Here is a 21827-nt window from a genome sequence, read left to right as displayed (position 1 = left end):
TGCACTGGGCCAGAATTCCATCCCAAGTTGGGAAGCGCGCAAAGTCCAAGAATGGAATTGAAACAAGCTAGGGGTAGCACGCACGGTCCATCACCGTTTCAACGTCGCAACGGTCGTTGAGCTGTGCGCTTTGCTACTGCTGCCACCGCCGCCAACAAGTCGTGACACCAAAAAAAAGCCACACCAGGGAGAGCTTTCTAACTTGCACTCTCTTTCTCATCCCATCTTTCTTCTTCTTCTTCTTCTTCTTCTTCTTCCAGTCTCTGTACTATACCTTTTCTTCAGTATTCTTTTCTGGCAGAAGAATCCAAGACATTCCTACCTATCCGAAAGTTTAATTTCTTAGCCATCAGCAACGCGCATAGCTTCAAGCTCTCAACCCCTATTAAACATAATCACCACCACATAGACAACATGGCGCCCTCCCCCTACGCCGGCCACCCCTCCCGAGGGGACAGCTGGTTCGCCCCCCTCTCCATCGACCTGATCGTCAAAGTCTTCAAAACCACCTTCTTCCACCCCTTCATCGCCTGGATCATCCCCCTTTGCTTCCGCGCGCAAAACATGCACTGGGACGCGCCCCCCATGCTCGTCTCCTTCGCCTGGGCCGGCGCCATCACCCTGATCTGGATGGCTGGCGTGATTAACGACCGTCTCGCCTTTGGCCTCCCTCGTGAGGTGGACCTCAGCGAGGAGGTCATTGTCATCACTGGTGGCGCTTCCGGGCTCGGGTTGCTGATTGCTGAGGTCTATGGTATGCGCGGCGCGACGGTTGCCGTGCTGGACGTGGAGGAGATGGAGAATGGGGAGGCAAGGGGGGTGACGTATTACAAGTGTGATGTTGGCGACAAGGAGCAGATCGCAAAGGTTGCCGAGAAGATTGAGCGCGAGGTTGGTTGCCCCTTTTTCCTCCTCTATTTCACCCCCTTTATATCACTAACCTTCTGTCGATCTGTTCAGCTTGGCCCCCCTACAATCCTGATCAACAACGCAGCCGTCGTCCTCGGCAAACCCCTCTTGTCCCTCTCCCTCCCCGAAATCGACCGTTCCCTCACCACCAACCTCCTCTCCCACTTTTACACTATCAAGACCTTCCTCCCGGGCATGACGCGCTCCGAGACCGGCGGAACGATTGTGACAATCTCGTCCGTCATTGGCACCCTCGGCGCCGCGCAGCTGACGGATTACGCCGCCGCCAAAGCTGGCGTCACCGCTCTTCACAAGTCTCTCTCGGCGGAACTGAAGGAATCACACCCCGAGATTAGAACAATGCTTGTCACCCCGGGGCAGCTCTCCACGCCTTTGTTTGCTGGGGTGAAGACACCCAACGCGTTCTTCGCCCCGGTGGTGGAGCCGGTTGATGTGGCGAAGGAGGTGATCAAGGCGATTGACAACGGGCAGAATGCGAGCATTGGGATGCCGCTTTATGCGAGGTGGGTTGATTGGTATAATGTGCTGCCTGTGGGTGTGCAGAAAGTAGTAAGGGGGTTGGCCGGGGTGGATAGGGGGATGAGGACTTTTCAGGGAAGGGCAGGGTCGGGGTTGGGGAGGAAGGGGAAGCTTGAGGCTTTTTAAAAGTCGGCGACTGGATCGCGAGGTGTGGGGGGTTGTTTTTTTGTAAAATTAGGGGAATGTACATACCGCGTATCAGCGGGCGGAGGGTTTTGCATCATTAGCAAGCGAAAAGAACATCATCATATTTGTTCTTCACTACATAGCCTTTTCCTTCCGCTCGTTCTCGCCAGCAGGGTGGTCCAAAGCCCACTGGACCCCGGATAAATCACTATAAGGAGGGAGCTTGGCCTTTCCATCCCCCTTTTTGTACTTCAGCCCTTCCAAGTCGACATTGTTGAACGCCCTCACGCTGATCCCGTACCCCTTCTGCCGAAACTCGCGAAAGTCGATGCCCAGGCTGGAGCCGCAGTTACCGCAGAAGAGGTGGTCGATTTGTTTGGTGTTGAACTGGTAGCGGGAGAGGCGGGGGAGGCTGTCTTCGGAGAACACGACTGCTTCTTTGGGGGGGACTGTTGATTTCAGCACACTATAACGGGGGAAAGGGGTGGGATGAGGGGAGTGAGACGTACAAACAAGCAGATACCCAACCCGTCGACAAATCGAGCAGTTACATTCCATCACTGTCTGCTCTGCCAGCGGGGGGGAGAGGGTCACGGTAAAGGTTATCGAGCCGCAGTGGCAGGAACAGGGGTAGGTTTGCTCGTTTTTGGTTGTTTCACCACTGGGGGTGGTGGTGGCAGGCTCCGAGGTTGGCGAGGTCGAGGTTGCCATGCTGAAATTGTCAAGAAACTTGTATAAAGGGAAGAAGGCTGGGGCAATCATACCAGCAGTTACTTGACCCTCGCTTGTACATCAAAGTTGTTTATATAGAACAGAGCTCGGTCTTCGGATAATCATGCATACTATGAACATATGCGAGGACGGACCAAAGTTCCCGGCTTGCTTAGATATCATCGTGCTACGATGCAGACAGCCAAATAAGCTCTGGGAAGGATTGTGCCGGCTTATCTCATTCGAGATACGACCTACCACACTCGTCATATTGGGTCACTCAACTAACTCAACACATACCAGGAGGGCACCTCACACTCATGCAGAAGAGAACGCAGTAATGTCAAGTTTCTATTGTTAGATGCCTGCTAGATGCCACACTACTCCAAGATAGCATACTATGTAAACCACGACAAAAAGAAAATCGTCGCTCGACCTGTATCGTTATAAAGCTTTCAATGTTGACTAGCCAAAACCACGCTCTAAACCAAATCATTCCCATCGCTCCACTATTCAAATATCATCGCATGTATGTTTAGCCCCAACCTTTTCTCCCAAAAAGCATGCATTTATTTTTGGTAAGTTTAGTTCGCACCCCCATTCCAACGCACCGTTGCCGATGTGTACTGGCAGCGTCACCGTCTTTTTATTTTTCCCGCCCATGCTGTAATATCTCTCTGGCTTTATTCTTTACGACAGGACTCGAAGAGCCCCAAACTGCCCACTGTTTTGGGCCGGGTGATTTCAACCCCAAAGCGCCCTACTGCTCATCCATGTCGGGGATGATGAGAGGCATGTCTCCGATACTGGGCTTGTTTCTTGGCTCGATACTTTTCTGGTTGTCGGCACGGCATGTAGGCGGGTTGTGCTCCAGCAATAATCGAACTGGTCGTGTACAGGTCCTTGTAAGGTTTGATCAAGCGCATATAGGGACTGGTAGATGACCAATGCCTTCTAGTGCTGGGCATCAATTCGGTGTATCGTTGACTGGTCGTTTCTCCGGCCTCCTCAGTTCATGTTGATACCGGTCCGCTTCTCGTCGATTCTCGGGAATTCCGCTTCCTGTACGTCCCGGGGAACACGTAATACTAACAGGTCGGAGGTTGCCATTCGAAAACTCCCGCTAGGGGCTCCGCGCTCAGGAATCCAATCCTATAGGCATCGTTGCAAATGTTGATCGAACAGACGGCCCCCCAAACCTCACACAGAGCAGCCTATTCGCCCAAGCGCCCCAGTCGAATAGGATCTGGGGCGGCGCCATCTCTCATTGGGAAAGAAAGCGGCATGTCGTTGCGTATTCGTAGGTCCGAAAGCCCCTTCTACCGGAAGTTAATGATAGCGAGTCGGTTATCCAAACCATGAACCAGTCTCTTGCCCTCGCAGTCCCACTCCAAGAATGGCAAGGAATCACCCGAGTCGGATCCCGTCTTAGGGGTCTGCCACCCAGTATTCGGCATCCAGCCGGCTTTAGGGACTTGATGTTCACCAAGCTTCCAGATCAAGATTCTGTCATGTGTTGCTACAGCGATGTGCGATCCGTCGGGGCTAATGGCGAGGCTATTTGCTGCAAGGGGTGAATCCAAGGTGATCGAGTACTTCGGCCTATTCTCCAGGCCTCCAAGTACGTTCCAGACAAAGATGCCGCCATCGATGCCACATGACACCAACAGCCTCTCGCCCTCCGCAGGGTCCGCTTGCAGCGGTTGCCACTGCATAGCGGTGATAGCGCCGTCATGGGCTTTTATCGAACGCCGCCTACTGGACTCATCCCAAATCTGCAAGTCATAGATCAGTACATGAAAACCTTTAGATGCTGAAGAACAAACTTACATCAATGAAACCCGCTTCGCTGCCAGTGGCAACAAGGCTAGAACGCCAGTCGAACTTGACATACTGGAATCGCTCGTCCTTGCGTGTTTCAAACTCTCTGATCTGAACAACCTCCTTTTCAGTGCATCGGAAGGCAGTCAACATGCCTTGACCGCAGAGAATAAAAGAGCTCTCGCCGATCCATGTGGCATCGACGGGGTAGCTGTGAATATCGTAGTTGAGGATGTGAGACATTGGATTCACCGTGGTCGGAGACGAAACCTGGATCAGAGTCCGGGGGTTCTCCAGTCCATTGGTCATATCCGGTGAGATGGCCAAAAGGAACTTGTCATTGGGACTCCAGCAGAGGTTGGTGATGGGGGAGTCGAGGCCTTCGAAACGGTAGGCACTGGTACCATCGGCAGCCCACACCCCAAGACGGGACTTGTTTCCTATCTCAATCCCGAGGGCGATAAGAGCGCCATTGGAGCTCCATGCCATGGAGGTGACGGTTGAATCATTGGGGAGGTCATCACCAAGATGGAGGTACCGAGGGGCTGTGTCCACGTGATCTGGCAGGGCGGCGTCTGGGGCGGCTCCACGCGGAAGCGTCCAAATGCGGGCTAGCGCATCGGTCCCGCCAGTCGCCAAGATTGATGGGTCTTTGGGGTTCCACTTGCTGATGAGCACGATAGGGTTTTCGCTAGCTTCTGTGGAATCATCGGCGCCGAGTCGCAGAAACACCGTGTCTTGGGTGAGGTCCCGTGTGTCGTCAACCTGTGTGCCCCGCGAGGGCCCCTCAGTGTGAGGGATTGGTGATGCGGCCTGTTCGCCCTCCAGGGGCGATGGGTAGGCGTGGTTGTTTTCCGCGCCGTTGTGGTGGTGGTGGTGGTGGTCAATTTCCATGGGGGTTGTGGCAGAATCCGCCCCGTTGTCGTAGCCGTTGCTCAGTCTCTGCCGCTTAGCGGGCGACCCATGCGACACGGCGAGATGCCGGTCGACCGCGCGCTTTCTTGGGTTCTCGATGTCTTCATCGTACTCTGCATCCTCGGATTCTTCTGCCTCCTCCTCCACCTCATCCTCCTCCACCTCCATCACGTCGGGCTGGAACTTGAGCGGTCCAAACACCCCACGCGGTGTCGCCTCGGCCGTTGCCGGCACATCACGAGGCGCCTGCAAGAAAATTGTCAGTTACCCCGGCACTACCGCCCCCTGGAACCTGCACCACCCGCCAATTCCATGCAGACCGGAATGGGGGGCGCCAGCCCACAGGTCGAGTCAATTTCACAACAACAATGAAATCGGGCCACCATACCTTTTGCTCAGCAAACTGTCTCTCATACGCTTCAAACTGAAGGCCTTTGTTGAGAAGGTTCACCAATGCATACGTCTTGACGTGCGGAGCATAGTCAAAATGCCTGTGAGGCGTTTGGATCCGCCACTCCTTTTGCAGCTTGGCGGCGGTTTCCCGATAATCTGTCTGAGGTCAGTTTGTCTGCTTACGTCTTGCTGCTTGCCTCGCAACTTTGTTGGTTGCTCAACGCGTGAAACACGAGAGCTGGCGGGGTGAGCTGAGCTGTTCTCAGTGAGCAGTCCACATACTTGACTCCAATAAGTACCTAATTGTCAAAAGTCAGCGACTGCAGCGCCCTCTCACCAGGCAGTCCGGAGGTTGTCGGGCTGAAGGGATGGGGTGGGCACAGAAACAACGAACCTCCAGATGAGATAGTTGACACGGTTAGTGTCGAGTAATTCCTTCATTGTCGGAGCACCGGGGGCGAAAAGGCGGCCAAAGTTGCGGGATTTCCAAACTCAGTTTCCAGCGCAGGTGGTGAGGGTATTTCTGTCCAATTTGGTCCGTCGGCGAGCTGGTGACAGGGCGATTAGGGATCTGGCATTTGTTGGTGATGGAGAATGAAAAGGGACCTCGAAAGCGCAAGGTTGAGATTTGGAGGTTGCAAGCGTTCGGGCCAGCGATGGCCCCAGCGACCCAGAATCCCAGTGCAGGTTTGCCCAATGAGGTGTGGGTTCCCACCGGCCAAGTGGTCCCTGCCGCTTGTTATTAGGCGAGCGACTAAAACCGCACCCCGGACGCTAAGCCAAATGGGAACAGCAACTTACCTCACCACGCTCAAACTTCACCACGCCAGGCCAATTGCATTTCCCCGTCCGTCAAATGGATTGATGCCCTGCCTGAGGGGACGGGGGGAGTCTTGAAGAACAATTGAATGAGCCACAGACAAACCCCCGATAACATCATCCTGTCTTCAAATGGCTGACCTCCCTGATCTGACGAACTCACAGACACCCATGACATGCTGTCACCAACCGTGACGCTCAGACTGGCGGTAGTTTGGTTTTAAGTTTGGATTCCGCACCTCCAGCTTGTTTGTGACAGGAGGTACAGTGCAGTGTTGTAGCTACAAGGTGGGTTTCTCCAGATGGTAGCAAGCTTCTGCAAGCCTGACCTTTTGCTGCACGCCATCGCCCTGCTGAGCGAGTGAGACCGCTCTTTTTTCTGCCCTTGCCCCGCGCAGGGCCTATCCAGGTCTCCCACGATAACATCACAGGTTGCTGATGGCAAGCAATTAACTGTGTGCCACCCGCTGGCCTGCGAGTCTCACGCACAAAGAAGCTATCTGGAGGTGCTCTGGGGCCAAAATGATACACACTGTAAATAATGTCGCAGGGCTTTCCTGGCCTCGCGCAAGCGTGCGACCGAAACCCGTTCTTCGGATTGAACCCACACCAATACCAACATTACCGTGGCTGGCTAGGTTTACGCCGGCTGCGGAATACAGTTTTACGGAACGGTACATGACATCCTGTCCCTGCTGGAACCAACACAAAGCCAACCTCAGCTCAGCTTGTCCTGTCCAGCACGGCCATGGCCGGGTTCAGTATTCCATCTCACCCTGTGTGCGGTTGCGTCAAATCGACACTCGACCTGGCCAGATCTGATGCCATCTCGCCTGTGCATAATTTGGAGAGAATGGAAGGGAAAGGTGAGCGGGAAGGGAGGTACTGCAATTAATCGAAACGTGGTGCTTTGCCGAGACCAATCAATCCATAGCTTATCACCCACCACCAGTGTGCCAGTCCATGGCCCGCCGGCGCCATTTGACACATACCGTCATCATCGTGGCCGAACTTCGAGCATGGCCCCCGCCTCTTCGCTACTAAGCGGAGGCCTAGTGCCGCCCTTGTTCGATGCACAAGCTCCCAATTAGGCTCTGCAGGCCGTTGTGTCGCGCTTCTTTGTGCGGCACAAGAATGATGTGGCCGACCGTGAAATACAGCCCCTGGCGCCGTGGTGCTGTACGTTGTGGACAGCAACCGAACACTGATCATGTTCCAAGGACCCGATGCAGATCGGCGGCGCGGGCAGTTGAGCGGTGCTGCTGCAGGCAATCAATCAATCAAAGCCCATCTGAACGTATCTGCCTGTGTTTCCTTCTCCGGAGCATCGTGGCACCTAGTGTACCGTTATTCATCCAACAGTAGCTGAGGGCGCGGGGAGGGGAGGGGAGGAGACTGCTGCAAAGAACAATCAACAGGCCTTCCGGAATTTTGACCAACCAAATTCGGCCAGAGCCAGTGTCGTGGTGTTCTGGGCAGAGCCAGGGTTCATGATCCGGGGTTTTCGATCTTGCGGTGCGGGGAATGCTGATTGGACACCATTGTTGCATCGTGACATGGGTTTTGTCTGGTGCTGGCTGCTTCTGGGAGGTACCGGTACTGTTGCTCCCACCACCGCTTTGTATCCGAGATAGGTATCTCGACATGCAGCGAGCCTGAAGAGGCGGGTTCGAATTACAAAATGAAACCTTGTGAAAAGAAGATCGAGTTGCGTCCGCCGCCCAGTGGCAGCAATGAAAGATCAACAAGAAGCACCCGCAGGCACCAGTGCCACTGGACTGCAACCAGCTTCAACGGGGTCGAAAGGAGGCTCCCTAGTGACCCCCGCCTTATCCGTCCTGTGAGGTTTTGTAAATAAGATCAACTCGAGATGACTGCGTTGCTTACCGCAGTACGGCCCACAAACCTTACATTACAGTAGGATAAGAGGATGACAGAGTGGCACAAGTTACGAAAGCAGTGCCCAAATATTGAATGCAACGGACGCCTTCGACCGAGGTGGCGTACGATCTGCGGAGCGGGGCATTGATGTGTGTGCGTGTGTGTGGTGTCGCAAGCCCTGCAGATGCCACCAAACGATGTCCGATTTCTCACCATGATGAGATAAATTCCCGTCGAAAATGAGCTGTCCTCGGAGATGTGAGGAAAAACGAAAATGAAATTGAAAATGACAAGAAAACCACCCATGTTGGGCTTGACCTTCGACCTTCCAGATTCCTCACTCTGACCTCTGGCTTGACCGCTCGTGCTCGTGCCGCCCGAGATGAGATGGCGTGGACTGAAGTTGGATGGCTCGTGCGCAATCTCAGATGTCGTCCCCACTCCTTCTTTGTGCAGGGGCCTGCATGAAACAACCTGGGTCCTCGTGTTGTGTTCGGGCGGGCGAACCCTGCCAGCCTGCCAACCCTGAGGAGCGGCAGCCTGGGCGCCTGAGGCACGAACCGCCCTGAATCCTTTCCCAAGCCTGGAAAAACTCCGGCAAACGGGAGGGCCCGACGTCAAGACACGAAGGCGCGATAGGAGCACCACCTTAGACAAGCCGTCGGATCAAAAAAGTACGGAGTACCCAAAGGTCAACACCCACCATGCCGCCCCGAATAAACATCCCGCCAGTAACTCGCATCTGCCTCATCGTGCTGCTTGTCCAGTCAGTGCTGAGCGCCGCTATACGATACCGACAATGGACGGCCAACTCTGAAATCGTTATCCCATATCTGAACCTGATCCCACAGCTATCACTGGTCTACCCCTGGACCTTTTTGACGACGACACTAGTCGAGAGCAACATCTTCACCCTGAGCATTGCCGGCTTCACACTCTACCATGGCGGCCGCTACCTCGAACGTGCGTGGTCAGGCCGGGAGCTTGCCAAGTTCCTGCTCATCGTTTCCCTTGTGCCAAATGCCTTGGTCTTTGCTACCACCATCTTCTTCTTTGCCCTGACAAGAAATGAGGGGTGGACGTATGTTACCACTTGAGCTGCTATACCAGAGCGCATGACCAAAGGCTAACCACCTCTACACAGGCTCATGACCATCGCCGGAACCATCCCCATCCAGATCTCCTTCCTCGTCGCCTTCAGCCAGCTTGTCCCCGCACACACCGTAACCCTCTTCAGGGGCATCCTCTCCCTGCGGGTACCTCGATTTCCCCTCCTTTACATCGGCCTCGTCATCCTCCTCTGCCTCACCCCGATGCTCACTGCCGCTTCGTTCCTCCTCGCCATCTATGGCCTCATCGTAAGCTGGACCTACCTCCGCTTCTACAAGCCCGTCTTCCCCGATCTCGATGCGTCGCAACCCGCCCACCTCCGCGGCGACGCCAGTGAGACTTTTGCGTTCGCCCAGTTCTTCCCCGGCCCCGTCCGGCCTCTGGCCTCGAGCATCTCAGATCAGGTGTTCATCGTCCTCGTTGCTATGCGCCTTTGCACACCCTTCAGCGCTGCTGATGTATCAGCCGCCCGGGGAGATCACCACCACCACAACTTTGCTCAGCGCGGTGTGCCGGGTAGTGCTCGCGCCGAAGCTGAAAGGAGGAGAGCTCTGGCGTTGAAGGCGCTTGATCAGCGGCTACACGCTGCCACGGCGAATGCGGCGGCCAGGGCGTCGAACGCACCGCCTCCACCAGCGGTTGTTCCTCCTATTCCCTCGGCGACGGGACCAACAGTACAGAGCCAACCGCAAGCTGGAGCGCAAAAGACCATGACGGTGCAGGGTGGAGGAGAGATGCTGGGGGAGACATCGTATAACCCTGATGGAGATGACCACAAATAGAGTGGTTATAAGTACTATAGTGAGAAGTTATGAATACCGGAGAGCAGATAGAAAGTGGAGGTGATGATGGAGGAGAAGGGCAAAAGGGAGGTTGGAAACGTTTTAATGACTGATTACTACCCCCTTAATTTTATTCGCATCTTTTTTTGGTAAGCCAACGGAGCGAACAGAAGATCTTTTTATGGTTCATGGAGTTGGAGGTTTATCAAAGAAACGGAATTGGGCGGTAGGTAGGAAATACCTTGTCAGCTTCCGTAGTTGTTATTCATATAATGGAGGGATGACTATACTATATGCTGTTGACAAAATTGAAAGATCCCATACCCTGTGTTTCGCCTGGGCTTTTTGACACTTGGTAACTATCGTGAACAGCAACAACCATAAGTTGTCGTTGCAAGCGGTGGAGAGCCTGTCTTAGTCTCTCACTTCTTACGATATCTCAAAAACAACAATAACACATTGCGGCGTGGGCATATCCAGTATAACTATCTACACATTTCCGAACAAGCACACTGCTTGATCACGGCAAGCTACTGCATCCTGGCTTGTCAAGCTCACAAACAAACCACAGCCGATCGCTTCCTACCGGCCTGCTTGACGGCCTACCGGCCAATGACATCATGGTTGCTGCGGCCCTGGAGGGGTTGCATGTGGCCTTGTAGGTTTCGGCCGGCTGCTGGGCTGGCCGGAAGGGTCAAGTCAGGAAGGCCGCGCCGTTTAATGCTATGGGTCAGATCGACGGATGGGGAGGTGCAGAAGGAAACTGTCCGGCTGATGAGGATTCAGGCAGATGGGAGAACGTGGGTTGGGGGTGCTGGCCTGATATGCTGGCCGCGTCTTATAGATGGTGTTTTATTTGCCTTGTTGGACAGGGAGATGATCACAAGAACGGGCGAGTGTGGTTAGTCTTTGTAGGGTGTCACTGTTGTTCGGTCATTTGATGTGGTGTTGCCCCTAGTAACAGGTGGCAGGCGGTTTACCTGTCACATTCCACCATGGAGTGTGAGCTTGTGCTTGTAGAACAACCTAAACTTCATGGGTAAAGATCCCTTTTCGACTGCTTCTTGGTCAAGTTTGAGGAATCTTTTTCCGAGACTCTAGCTTCAGGTCATGGCTGTGCTATGGGCGTAGAACCGCCTCGGGAACATTGATCGATGTGCGAGTTTCACACGTCCTGACGTGACAGCAAAGAACATGTGTTGTTGGTCCACGGAGTCGTTTAGACTCGGGACTGAGGTGTTGATATGTGCGGCAATGGTGTACATGGACTAAAGATGGATCTTCACTCAGCAGGAGGCTTAACGAAATAGTGATCTAGGGCAAGATGCTTATATATATCTTAATTATCGCTACTTTCAGAACCTACCTGGGTAGGTTGGCCCCATCGCCGGAGAGAGCAGAATCCGCGTGTGACAATATGACAGTGGCACTGAGACACCAAATCACCAACCGAAAGACAGCGCTGAAACTAAATCTTCGAGCCACAAACAAGCAGCACACGGCATCTATTTCGGATATCATACCGTAGCACGCATACCCCATCACACTCGTGACATCCAGTCTGTCTGTCACCTGTGTCAACGGACCAAAAAGACAAGCCTTTTCCCCGTTCCACTTGCCCGTCACACAACCCCTCCTCCTCAAGCTGCTGACATGGCAGTCAACCCTCGAGGGAGCGGTTTCCGGTGAACAAAAGGGAGCAACCAACATCCAACCCCATATGACACCCTGCATCTCCTCTCTGTGTAACAGCAACAAAAAAGAAACTCTTGTAAAGAGAAACAAAACCCGTGCGTTGCATAGCACATGCCCTGTATCACCGTTCCATACATACCAAATCCCATCTTCGAGTTTCGGCAACCAAACCTCTTTCACATTTGATCCAGACCATCGTCATCTCCGTTCCCGTTGTTGTTCCAGTGCCATCGTCGTACACATCCATCCGTCCCTTTCCCCCTTATCTCTCACCTCGGTGAGTTCCCCAAGGCGAGGTGAATCCACACCTCCGATATCAAGCCAGAAGCCAAGCCGGGGAAAAAAGAAGATCAATCAAAAGGTCGTAAAAATCAATCCACCCACCCCCACCCACACGCCCTCCAAAAAGCGGGGCTGCACTAACGAAATGAAGGGTGTGTGCATCCAACCAACAAAAAAACCGTGCCCATGCCGCCGGTAGGAAGGAGATAAAAAAATAAAAATGGGCCTGGCTTGTTTGAGATGGGCCGCGCTCTCCGCCGAACGATTCGATCTCACACGCTTCTACCAGGCACCTTCCTTCTCCCCGGCGGCACGGCCAGGTTTTCTGTGGGGCCCCCGTTCGTGACGCTGCTGTTGTGAACCCTTGCTTCACATCTGGCGGCGGTGATGTGATGGTTCGTGAGATTCTGGGGAGAGGTTCATTAATATCTCAATAAGAAGGCCCCCCCCCTTACCACCAGCGGGTGTTATAGACAACCGACCGTCCTGATGATGAGATGGGCGATAACTTATCTGGCATTTGATAAGATCGCCCAACCCTACTCGGTGTGTAGGGTACCCATCTACGTCAGGGACCTTTCACCTCCACCACGCACACCAGACGAAGAGTTCCAGTGCAGGAGCTGGAAGCCCATGATCAACGATGATCATGCGCTGCGACGGCGGTGAGAGAGGGAACAAGACGAACCGCGGGGGGGAAGGGGCGGTTTTCCATCCCATCCTTCCAATCCCCAACCAAAAAGGAGGCAGTGAATGATGAGTTGTCAACCTGTCGGCTCTAGCAACGAATAATCCATCCACCACCCACCCATTATCTCTTGTCTTTCCTCTTCCCCAAAATGCTGACAACTGACTACCCACGATCAAGCCTTCTGGGCATTCTCTTGGCACGCAGCGAAGACAACGAAAACAAGAGGGGTAAGAAAGAAAAACGACCGGGCTAACGCTGCACTACCTTCTAACCCCAACCCCAGAAAAAGCCGATTCGGGCCCTCACCACTTCACGTGTCTGCGGGAAGAGAGGGGGGTAACCTTAGGAACGGGGGCCGAGTCTCGGCAGCTGGGGTTGATGACACAAGGTTTTCTGTTGTTAATGCATGCACACCGTCCGCATGACTAATGAAACGAGGGTGATCTGTCCTCCTTTCTGGTAAATGTTACCTCAGTCCACGATATCAACAGCACAAAAACTTCCTTCATTTTCCACTCGGGGGGCGTCTTTCTGGTCGTGGTTCATTTCAAAACCCCCTGCCCAACCAACATGGGCCCCCGATTTTGATCGAGACAGATTCTGGAAATGGTGCAAAAACGCGCGCCAAGACCCAACCGAGAGGTGCGTAACCAGAAGCTGCTGCTCTGCATGGAAAGAAAAAAAGGCCAACGCATCTGACACATGATGCGTCTGCATTTTCCTTTGGTCAAATGCAGGTTCGGCGGCTGGTCGGATACGGTAAGGTTGGAAAATAAATACATATAAAAATGCCGGGCCATCGTCATGTCACAGCCTGAACCGCCCGTGGTAGTGGGGGGTGGGGAAAGGAGACCACAAGCGAGCGAGAAGGGCAACAGTTGGCGTTGACGGTTCTTCGAACCGGGAGAAGGAAAGTGAGCAAGATAAATACCACTGCATAATAAGCGAAAAATGGTAAATCAAAAGAATAACAAAACCACCGAGAAAATTGCCTCCGTCTGCCACCGCAACGGGAAAGAAGAAGCAAGCAAAAGCTGCAGCATTGCTACCACGGTACAGGCACAGCAGGGGGGGTGCACAGTCATGTCCCACAAGCCGACGACGACGACGCTATCATAATGTATGCGCCCGTTCTGTGGAGGGAGCACGGCATGATTTGAGCCTGCCGCCCCGGGTAGCCCTCGACGGTTTCTTTGTCTCTTTTTAGAGCTTCCCCCCCTCGATCTGGCTGAGCGTGCCGACTCGTACACCTACAGATCACGTGATATGACAGTAATTGGCCACAAGAGAATCACGCATTTAAGCAAGTTCATTTCTTCAAATGGTTTAGACTACCCGTAATTCAAGACCAGCCCGATATGACGCTTACCTAACATTCTCCGCAAGACGTGAAAATGGAAAACGGGACCCTTGCCCAGGGAGAAGAGGAAAAGGAAAAAGCTGGGGTGCCACCGACCCACACTCGCGGATGGTTCCAAGAGAGACATTTCCCCGTTGCATCCATTTGGACCCCCCTGTCTCTGCCCTGGTGTCTGCCCACCCTCCTCAGACACACCCACCCATCACTGCAGAAAAGTGTGTGATGAGTTGAGCAACCCGGTAGGAGCGTCAACTGGGGGGAAAAGTGGTAAATGAGGGATGGTGAAATCGGTGAGCGAGCGGGCAGGTGAGTAATGAGATAAGTATCCCAACCCCCTCCCCCCAGCCCAGGGAATGCAGCAAATCGGGCACATCGGACCTTCCATCTTCGAATCCCAGAAGAGATCTTCAGTCTTTGCGCACAACCGCCGCCTTTCACACCGGCTTCCACCCCCGTCCAGCCGCGGGTGTCAGCCTGTCAGCACCAAAATATGCTGTGTCGGGATCGACCCCAAGGGACCGGCGGGTTACTCTCTCTCGGCTCACCAACAGCTGATAAGCCACATCTTTGCTTGTTTTTGCTTTTGGAGGCACATCTCATTCGACTCTTCTGCAACAGTAGCGGGCAAATGGCAAACGAAAAGATGCCACTACGAGTTGAGCCGGGCCTGCATATTCGTGCATGTTGCAGCTTTCTAGTTGGTGATCACAGCGTCAGTTCTTGTCCTCCTGTAAGAGGTAGGTCCCAACACGTGCTGCTGTTATGGGCTCTCTTGTGTAATCACCGTGTGCCAGACTTTTGCTTTTTTGGAGGGCAGGCTTCACCTAGGTGTCTCGTTTAGGATCATTTTTCCACTGTTGAATAATTCCAGTGAGGTCGGACAGTGCCGCAATCGAGACCGAGCTGTGCCTTGGTGAGACAGAAAAGTATGGACCTGATAAGTTGACCCAGTTGAATAGACCGCTTATTACCCAACCCAGAGGGCTTGGCACTGTTCCCTTCGAAAAGAGGCACGGCAGGCAGTTGGATAGGTGCTGCTTGTTATATGTAGGCTGAAGGATGGCTGGTATGCGGCACTGCCCCGTTTGCTTATCGACGTGAAACAGCCTGTTGTCAATGTCAGACGTACCTTATATCTGTTTAGGTAGCGGGGAACTAGATCTCTTACTGCCTGTAACTGGGATCTGATATGCCATCAACGGGACGATTGCTTGTAGTTATGTCTTTCGAGCGAGCTTGAAACGAGGTGGGTTAGGTACGGAGAACAAGGATAATGGGGGAGAGGGAGCGTGTTGACTGAATCAAAACGAAACGTCGTTTTATGCTGCGTCCACTTTCCAACTCGCACCATTAACCCATCGATCAGCTCAGATCAGATCCAGATCGAGACTGGAAGAACGCCGGATGCCCGCGAGTCGCTGGTGGCAGGTTCGAGCCTGCCTGCCTGACACACCTAAATAACCCTGAGAGCTCATCCATCTCAACTGCCACCTAAATGATATGTTGCCCAACCCATGTGCATGGTGCGGGTTGCCTAAAACTGCAGTAGCGGCTAGCACTACGGGAGTCACCCTCTCGCCCTTACCTTACATAACCCTCTTCTGCCTTCTATTCTTGCCCCTGGAACGTGCGCGCAGCCGGTGAGGGGCAGAGAGGGGCAAGGGGCTGCCGATGACCGTTTCTTGGGTCCCGTCGGTCGATGCGTCCACCTTCGGGCAACTTGGAAGAAAGAAGGGGGGACGTGATCGGCTTTCCGTCGGGGCTTTCCCTCTATCCAAGTTGGAAAGGTACTCAAAGATTCGAGTTCAAAAATTCTGGATATGTCTCTCTTCGCTCAGCAGGGTGCCTGGGGGTTTCGTCGATGGCGTTTGACCATACGGTGATTTCAGCGTCATGCTGACACTGAAACACGGACGCGGCATGTGCGTCTATTCTTCCTTCTGGAAGGCTCCCAAAAACCGCTGGGCAGAGATCAGATCAGATTGACTCTCTGAAAATTTATGCGTGGGTAGTGCGAGTTGTCAAGACTCCGGAAAGGTTTACAAAGAAAGGTACGCCCTTGATGCCCCACTCGAGCCTCAATTCCTACATCAAGGGTATTTTTGATGTCAACTTGAGGATTTCAACGGTCTACCAGACTTTCTAATCCCAAAGCGCCCAAGGGGCGCTGCTCACAACTCCATCAAAACCACCTACGGGATGCATCAATGGCCGGTTTGCGGTGCACCTCACCGTTGAAGTTCCGAGGTCTATATGCCTTACACGAAGACATTATTGCCGGCTTTTGGGAGTGCTTGAATCGCATGCAGGACCAAGCCGCCTGCTTGGTCTAATGTAGGTGCTGTGGTGAGCGAGAGATGCCAACTGCAACCCGTTCTCCTCAAGGTAGCATTTGTGAACAGAAGATCCTCCGAGATAGATATTCCCGTCTCTCGGCGTATTCACCAGCCGTTTCATCGACCAGGGAAATCATTTATATATCGGCGATCATGCTGTCTTTATCACTGTGTGGCTGTATAGGTACCGAGGCGAGAATGACAGCATGATCGTGTTCCCCCAGAGGAGGGGATAATAAGAGCTGACGGCTCGAGATTGCTCCCGTCCTGTACAAGCGAGAAACAGGCTCGCAGTCACGGTGCATGGCAGGCGCAGTTATTTTCCGATGATTTATCGAGCTCCAATTACGGCGGACCAGCTCATTTGGGGCGATAGGGTTCTGCGTCGCATCGTTGGTGACGGGCTGGCTGGTGGCTCGCTGGCTGCCGCTTGCTCTTGGCTGGCTGGCTGGCTGTGGTTTGTGGTGGACTGGTGGTGGACAGTGGGCACGGGAGAGTGGGTGTGGGGCCCCCCTGTCTGTCTGGTTGCTGAGATGCGGGCGGGACGCATGGTGGAGGGCCGGCCGGCTCGTTGCACCGTCGCCACAGTTCTGCGGTATCCACTCTCCAAAACGAAATGGCGTAGCCGCTTCCTCCGGAAACGCCCTCCCCTGGAGGAGAGGTTGGTGTTCGGCCACCGACGTACCGACCAAGTACCTGGTACCAGCTCGAACCCTTGGGGATGCGGCCCTGGGGAAGCACATCAGCCGCCGTCAGGCTGAGGAACCACACAGCACACATCCTACGAGAACTTGTTTGGACAGGCACCGCCACCGAGATACACACACACACACACGGGGAAAATATGGGATGAAACGCTCGTTACCTGGTGATGCCTTGGAGCGGCGGGACCGAGCCCACGCGTCGTGCATGAAATCATCGACCCAAATGCCATCTTGTTCTGTCATCTTGTGTCGCTCAGTGATCCGTTTCATCCAACAAAGAACAGCCGATTGTTTGTCGCCATTGTTAAATTATTTCCCGATATCGCGCAGCTGGACCTATCGTGGTTCGTCATTTGGTCTGCGTCCCAAAACCTCGATGACAAGAAAAAGAGATGGAATGGAATCGGAGCAAAATTGGAAAATCCAAACTGGAACTGCAGAAATGATAAGTGATGCCTGTTTCGGCGTGGTCCTTGGTCTGTTTAGCGATGCGGCACTAAATTTTCAAGTGGCGGGTAGAGGCTCCCACAGCACAGCTTCGGCATGCTGGTACCAGGGACCTGTCGGAAACCTGGCGCGACTTGCCCACCCTCGTGCTGCAAGACATGAGCGGAACAGCCAAAGGGCCATCCCTCCACTCGCTTCTCTGGGCAGGGCTTGGCATGGGTTGGGGGAGTTGCCGCTGCGAAACCAAGTCGTACTCTTCCCATCCCGAGATTTCTTCCCGGGCTTCTGTTCTCTTTCCCTTCTTTCCCCCCTTTCGGCCTCTCAACTGACCTGGGCCGAGTGCTTCCACCAATCCCTTCCAGTTGCTCTCTATCATCTCCGTTTGCTTCACGTCTTGTTTTTCACCACCACCACCACCCCCGACCTCGCGCCTCCCTTTTACAATTGTTCCACTTTACCTGTCGCCTGAGTGAAATTGGCGAGCCGACGCCCAGCTTTTGGAGCTATCCGCCGTCGCCGTGACTCCCAAACCAGCAGCTCCCTCCACCATCTCGTGTCAGCGCGACGACACGTATTTTGCTGTCTCAACGGCGCCACCTATAACTCCCTGGGTAGCTAGCTTGATGGAAAGAGGCGTCTATGCTTAATCCAAAGCTTGTTTTTTGGTCGTAGTGGTACCTGACAACGCCCGCCACTGTTACCCCCTTCCACGTGCATCGAACTCCCAAGTCAGCCAACCTTCCCGGTGGCCCATCTCCATCGGCCTTAAAGCACAACAACATTATAACGCAACATGGCGAACCATCACCCTTCCCCTCCGATGCAGATGCGGATCCATCATCCCCCTCCTGGCGCAGTTGGACCTCCCGGCCCGCCTCCCCCTCTTGCGGCATCGCGTCAGACATCGACCTTGTTACAAATGAACGAGGTGGTGTGGATCCAGCTTGGTATGTCCATTCAACACTGCTGAGGCTGGTTGTCACGCGACGCATGAGTACTGACGAAGCTGCAGGTAATTTGGCTGAACGCATGGGAAATCTGGAAGAAGCGATGACATGCTATGAAAGAGCTCTTACAGCCAATCCAAACTCCATCAATGCCTTAAACGCCCTCAGTGTCGTCCTGAGGACGCAGGAGAACTTCCCCAAGGCGGCGGAATATCTACACGCAATCATCAAGCTTGATGGGAACAATGGCGAGGCCTGGGGCAGTTTAGGTACGCCAACCCACACAGTCAGTTTCGGTGCTACAAAGACTGACAACTATCTCTACAGGTCATTGTTACCTCATGATGGACGACCTTCAACAGGCATACCAGGCTTACCAAAATGCCCTGCTGAAATTGCCCAACCCCAAAGAACCACGCCTGTGGTACGGCATCGGTATTCTCTATGATCGATATGGCTCGTTGGAGCATGCCGAGGAGGCATTTGCCGAAGTCATGGCGATGGACCCGCAGTTCGACAAGGCTCATGAGATTTACTTCCGCCTGGGCATAATCTACAAACAACAGCAGAAATACACCCAGTCGTTGGATGTAGGTCACCAGAACTCTCCACGACGTTTTGCAGATACTGACATGATCTACTGCAGTGCTTCAGATACATCGTCACCTCTCCTCCCGCTCCATTGACAGAGGAAGACATCTGGTTCCAGATTGGACACGTACATGAGCAGCAAAAAGACGTGAGTTTCGCCTCTATCACGTCTGACCCGCCAATGATATTGACCTTGTTCTAGTTTGATAACGCCAAGGCTGCCTATCACCGTGTCCTTGAGCGGGATCCCAACCACGCCAAGGTTCTCCAGCAACTTGGCTGGCTGCACCACAACCAAAGCCAAAGCTTTGCCAGTCAAGACAGGGCCATCGAGTACCTGGAGAAATCTGTGGCAGCCGACAACTCGGATGCACAGAGCTGGTACCTTCTCGGCCGGTGCTATATGCAGCAGCAAAAGTATCCGAAGGCATACGAAGCCTACCAGCAGGCCGTATACCGCGATGGGAGAAATCCCACCTTCTGGTGTTCCATCGGTGTGCTTTACTACCAGATCAACCAGTATAGAGATGCGCTCGATGCTTATTCGCGTGCCATCCGCCTCAACCCGTTCATCTCGGAGGTCTGGTATGATCTGGGTACTCTGTATGAATCGTGTAACAACCAGATTGCCGACGCCCTTGACGCGTACCAGCGTGCTGCCGAGTTGGATCCCAACAACCCGCACGTCAAGAGCCGATTGCAACTCCTGCGAAGTGGAGGACAAAACGGCGCCCCTCCCGGACAGGCACCAACTCCCACTGATGTTCACCCACAAGCTTATCAGGCTGCAGGTGCAGTTGGTCCTCCGGGTCCTCAGTGGGCTGGCTCCGGCCCGCCGCCGCAGTCGCAACCCCCGCAGCCGATGCACAATGGTGCTGGACCGGGCGGTCCCAACTCGTGGGCTGGCCGTGTTGCCGAGATCAATCCTCCGCCGCAGCCCCCCAACCCGTATGCTTCCGACCGAAGCGAGCAATTCCGGGGTCAAGCTCCTCCCATGCAACGCCCGCCCAGTCCGAGACAGGAGCAGCAGCCGAGGCCGTACCAGGAGGCAAGCAGAGGTCTGGAGCCGCACAGGCGTGGTCCTTCGCCTCCCCCGGGTCACTACGCAGCTCCCCCGCAGCAACAGCCGCCTCCTCCCCAGATGGCTGGACCTCCACCGCGTGTGCGAAATCCGAACTATGGAGGACATGCACCCGCCGCCGTTCTTCAACCGAGCAACGCACCTCCAAATGGAGGGGCCCCGAATCCTCTCATGCCATACCGCACCAATAGCCCGAGAAATGACGGCCGAGCCCCCATGCATGACAACCGTATGCCTTCACCAAAGTCGGCCTATCCCCAGCATCAACCTCCTTACCCCCCGCACCCGTCTGAGCAGGCTGGACCCAATGGTCCTGAGCCTGGTGTCCCTCATCCTCCTCATCAAGGCATGCCTCTTGACGGTCCCCATCACCGGGAGCAACATGACCCACGCCCTCCCTCGGTTGGCCCCAAGCGCATGCGTGAGTGGGAGGATGATCGCGAGTCTAAGAAGCCTGCCACGGAAGAGTCGCGCGGACGCATGGAAGATCTGCGGCACCGCCGCCCTTCTACTCCTCCGCGCCCTGAGTATCGTCGCAACTCATCGGAAGCCCACCGGTTCGACGAGCGGCGTATGGAGGACCACAGACGCGTAGAGGAACAAAGACGAGTAGAAGAACAAAGACGAGCTGAAGAGATTCGCCGTGCGGAGGAGCAGCGTCATGGCAACGAAGGGTATCACCCATCTGAGGCTGCCCATCATCCCCAGTCACATTCTGTCCCTGCTCATCTGCCCCCAATGCAGCAGGGCCCGTCCTCCATGCAGGGCATCATGCACGATGGACCTGGTCCTCAGCCCGGACCGAGCCACAAAGACTATCCCCCGGCACAAGAGGAAAGGCGGATAGAGCATTCGCATCCTCCGGCCCCTCACCCACCCCCGGCGAATGAGCCCGAGCGCGCCGCCCGAAAAATGCATGTCAATGAGGACTACGATGACAGTGAGGAAGAGGATAAAAAGGGTGACATCATCTCCGGGCCTGCTTCTGGTCCCAGTTCAGCGACAGCTGAGATGAAGAATGGAACACCCACCAGCGCCAGCATCAATGGCATCATGAGCCAAAAGGTCGAGAGCAATTAGGACGAACCGATTGGCCGTTTTCTAGTCACGACTTGATTTTCTTTGTCACCGAGGGCGCTCTGTTTTGTGCGTCTTATACCAGCGTTTGCTCACGCATATTTGGCTTGTTTTCTTTCGTGTGTTAGGCGAGGGAGCGGTTGGTTTCGTGTTTTCGTAGAGTAAGTTCGGGGCATGGAGTGTAGGGGAGGCAGGGTCCTGTGCCATTGTCGCAACTGGGAATGTACATGTGGAATCGGATAGGAATGGAGAGCTTCAAAAGCTTTATTTGGCGGGGCAACATCTTCGGGGTAGTAGTTCGTTGGGTTTGGTGTTTTGTCATGTATGGACTCTTCTTTCGAAGCGTTGCTTCACAGGGCGATCAGGCATGGTCGCAGTAGTTTAGTTGCTATCCACAACATTTTCCTTGTTTGAAAGAGTTTCTCCGGCAGCTTGTAACTGTCTTTTAGCTTGATATTTGAGAAAAGCCAAAGTTTGGTATGGCGTATGAGCATGGCATGGAAGTCACGTGACTAGCACTCGGAGCAATCGTGCAGCGAAAAGCCTTGCTGGGGGCATCACAGAGTGGGGCGTGATTGAGAACAGGAGCAGTTCTCAGTGGGCTGAGCC

General features: G+C 54.1%; 5 protein-coding genes across 5 annotated transcripts; 3 read left to right on the top strand and 2 right to left on the bottom strand.

Moving 5' to 3' along the window:
- Positions 1–145: 145 nt before the first annotated feature.
- QC764_307320 (uncharacterized protein) lies at positions 146–1575 on the top strand (the record flags this gene model as incomplete). The annotated part of the gene is made up of 2 exons (XM_062945837.1): positions 146–891; positions 961–1575. The coding sequence occupies exons 1-2, from the start codon at positions 415–417 to the stop codon at positions 1573–1575; spliced, it is 1092 nt and encodes a 363-aa protein (XP_062801873.1). The 5' UTR covers positions 146–414.
- Positions 1232–2530, bottom strand: QC764_307310 (uncharacterized protein). Its single transcript, XM_062945836.1, has 3 exons — positions 2085–2530; positions 1642–2024; positions 1232–1459 (listed from the first exon to the last, which is right to left on the bottom strand). Exons 1-2 carry the CDS (start codon positions 2335–2337, stop codon positions 1711–1713), a joined length of 567 nt encoding a protein of 188 aa, XP_062801872.1. The 5' UTR covers positions 2338–2530; the 3' UTR covers positions 1232–1459; positions 1642–1710.
- An 83-nt stretch (positions 2531–2613) lies between these two features.
- On the bottom strand, positions 2614–6399 carry QC764_307300 (uncharacterized protein). The gene is made up of 6 exons (XM_062945835.1): positions 6217–6399; positions 5810–6144; positions 5698–5714; positions 5366–5571; positions 4117–5268; positions 2614–4061 (listed from the first exon to the last, which is right to left on the bottom strand). The coding sequence occupies exons 2-6, from the start codon at positions 5854–5856 to the stop codon at positions 3606–3608; spliced, it is 1878 nt and encodes a 625-aa protein (XP_062801871.1). The 5' UTR covers positions 5857–6144; positions 6217–6399; the 3' UTR covers positions 2614–3605.
- A 1985-nt stretch (positions 6400–8384) lies between these two features.
- On the top strand, positions 8385–10379 carry QC764_307290 (uncharacterized protein). Its single transcript, XM_062945834.1, has 2 exons — positions 8385–9196; positions 9260–10379. The coding sequence occupies exons 1-2, from the start codon at positions 8820–8822 to the stop codon at positions 10005–10007; spliced, it is 1125 nt and encodes a 374-aa protein (XP_062801870.1). The 5' UTR covers positions 8385–8819; the 3' UTR covers positions 10008–10379.
- A 7375-nt stretch (positions 10380–17754) lies between these two features.
- SSN6_1 (glucose repression mediator protein) lies at positions 17755–21708 on the top strand. The gene is given in 6 exon segments (XM_062945833.1): positions 17755–18469; positions 18535–18738; positions 18797–19059; positions 19116–19208; positions 19263–20746; positions 20765–21708. The coding sequence occupies 6 exon segments, from the start codon at positions 18316–18318 to the stop codon at positions 21219–21221; spliced, it is 2655 nt and encodes an 884-aa protein (XP_062801869.1). The 5' UTR covers positions 17755–18315; the 3' UTR covers positions 21222–21708.
- Positions 21709–21827: the final 119 nt, after the last annotated feature.

The sequence above is a fragment of the Podospora pseudoanserina genome, chromosome 3 (assembly GCF_035222485.1).
Source record: "Podospora pseudoanserina strain CBS 124.78 chromosome 3, whole genome shotgun sequence".
Taxonomy (NCBI): Eukaryota; Fungi; Ascomycota; class Sordariomycetes; order Sordariales; family Podosporaceae; genus Podospora; species Podospora pseudoanserina.
This window is presented reverse-complemented; position numbering and strand designations above follow the sequence as displayed.